The following is a 2,368-nucleotide window of genomic DNA, read 5'->3' on the forward strand; positions in this document are numbered from 1 at the left end:
TGGCTTGAAGACTTTTCCAGTTATAGAAACTTTCTGGGACAATGTGTAAAATCCGTGGGAAAATAACGCCGTAAGTATTTTCCTCATTGTGAGTTGTTGGCCACTGTCAATCTTCTTACGCCATTTATTATTTTTTTCTTGCAGGAAATATTTTCATCCTTGTGTGACCTGGACCACAATGGTTTGTCCTACATATTTGAAGTGTCCAAATACACTCCCATCCTGAACAGTGGTGCCAAGCTCCTGGCCCACCCGCTACAGAGACCACAGCAGTTACAGGCGGCTTACAAAATTGGAACGACGCCTTCAGCACCGCAACCCATGATGGAAGAGAAATTGCACTGAACTGACCACACGTTATTATGAAGACTAGACTAATTGCAATATTTTGATATAGGCTATATATATGTGTAATGTTTTTTGAGACACCTGAATAGACATAAAGGTCTTGAATGTCTAGCTCTTACTGGCAAATTTGAAGACAAATGAGAGAGGGGTAGGCTCAGAGCAACCTCCTTAGAGAACCTAAACAGATGGGTTTGTATAGTATAGGGTTTTACGGCGCTCGCAACTGCTAAGGGTTTAGGGGAAAAATGAGGGTAACATAGCTTTTCTGAGAGCATCCAGGCAAAGGAATGAATGGAGAACCATGATCGCGTATGTCTGCCTAAGATATGGCACTTGATGATGATGATGTGTAATAACGCCGCAAAATTAGTTGCATGTTGTTTTTTTTAGTTTACTATAGTATGTGTACGAAACTAAAGATCTCTTCTAACTCTCCAAGTGGGTGAAAACAGTTGTACTGTAGCTGATTTTTCTTCAAAGTTATAATCACTTGGAGTTTGGAAGTCGTTAACACAAGGTTTTGAGAAAATAGTTTTACCTGAAATCTCAAAGCAGCTGAGTGGGACAAGTGACGCATTTCGTCGTGTTGCTACTCATATTTTGATATTTTGATATTTTGATCCTTATGAGGTAGAGTCTCCTACAAAAAGTGCATGGTGAGTTAACTCTCTAAAGACTAACTGATATCTTCCCTCATGGTTTATGCAATGTGGGAAAGGAGTTTGGTAATTAAGATTAAATGTAGCGCCAAAATCATTCATTCCTTACTGGGATGTTTCACCCCATAATCTTAGAAATTATTTTTAAATGCAGTTTATCTTTTCTGGAGTATTTCATTTCTGCACATTGTTCATGTGCTGAGAGGTAGGCCTACCACGTGTCCCATTTTGAAAATGGCCTACGTTGCTATTGTGTCTTCTTACTCGTTGTTGCATTCTCCAGTCAACGATTTACTCCCCAGAATGCAGTATTTTGTGTTGCTTTAAAAAAATTCTCTTCTCACCTAAAATAATGGTTGGAGTAAATGCTGTTCATTTTTATTCTCCTTAACATCTCAATAAATTTGAATAAATAAACTGACCATCTAGAGCAAGCACTATTCTTTAATTGGAATATATGAAATTGAAGGTGTTATAAAGAAACATTTTTTGTATGCTACCAAAACACAGGGACTAAAATTACTTCTGGTACAAAGTCAAATAAATGAATACAGATGCTTTATTCCGACTTCTGCTCAGTCGAAAGGAGGTAATAGTAATTGGTTTATGAATTGCAAACTTTTGTCAGTGTAAACTAGACTCTTTTCATTTCCATTTTATTGTGAAAGTGTTTGGCCAGATATGGCCAGCATGGTTTGCATGTCGCACAAGCCGTCTGTAAAATATGACCGATGCAGTCTCAAAGAGTTGAACATCACTGACAGCATCAAGATCACAACTCTAAGCAGTTTTCTGAAGTGTCAGGCATTATAGTTATCATGAGAAAAGACAAATGTTCTTGTGTGCAGATGTTCAAATAAGTTTCCTATATTAGCAATTGTGAGAATGTACATGTTTGTTGAGATGAGAGGTCTTTCAGTGCTTGTGTGGGTTCCAGTTTATTAGAGTTCTTTGGATATATATGCAGTCTAGCACACATTTAGTGAAATCCGCGGGACACTGACATCTTTTCGTTATGTACAGATTTCGCTAGATATGTATTTTACTTGCAAAGAATATACATCATGTAAGAAAAAAATTTGGAATGGAAAATCTGTTTGCTATATATGTGAGTGTTTCGCTCTTGTACACATTCACTATATGCATGCTAGACTATACATATATATATATATATATATATATATATATATATATATATATATATATATATATATATATATATATATATATACATGTATATGATATTCTTAACTTTTTTTTTGCTGGTATTGTGTAAACTCAGGATGAGTGGTGTGATTCTGTGACAATTTATTTGATGAGAAGACTTTACAATTGATGTACGCCAGCATGAGTATAAGCCA

The 2,368-nt window shown here is 36.0% G+C and overlaps 1 protein-coding gene across 1 annotated transcript in view; it reads left to right on the top strand.

Moving 5' to 3' along the window:
* LOC101851574 (BRISC and BRCA1-A complex member 1) overlaps positions 1–2,085 on the top strand; it is a 17,613-nt gene extending 15,528 nt beyond the window's left edge. Inside the window, exon 7 of the mRNA XM_005096862.3 lies at positions 145–2,085. Within this exon, the coding sequence (XP_005096919.1) occupies positions 145–345 (201 nt within the window). The 3' untranslated portion in view covers positions 346–2,085. The remainder of the gene's footprint in view (positions 1–144) is intronic.
* The last annotated feature ends 283 nt before the right edge of the window (positions 2,086–2,368 follow it).

Source organism: Aplysia californica, unplaced genomic scaffold (assembly GCF_000002075.1).
Source record: "Aplysia californica isolate F4 #8 unplaced genomic scaffold, AplCal3.0 scaffold00140, whole genome shotgun sequence".
Classification (NCBI taxonomy): domain Eukaryota; kingdom Metazoa; phylum Mollusca; class Gastropoda; order Aplysiida; family Aplysiidae; genus Aplysia; species Aplysia californica.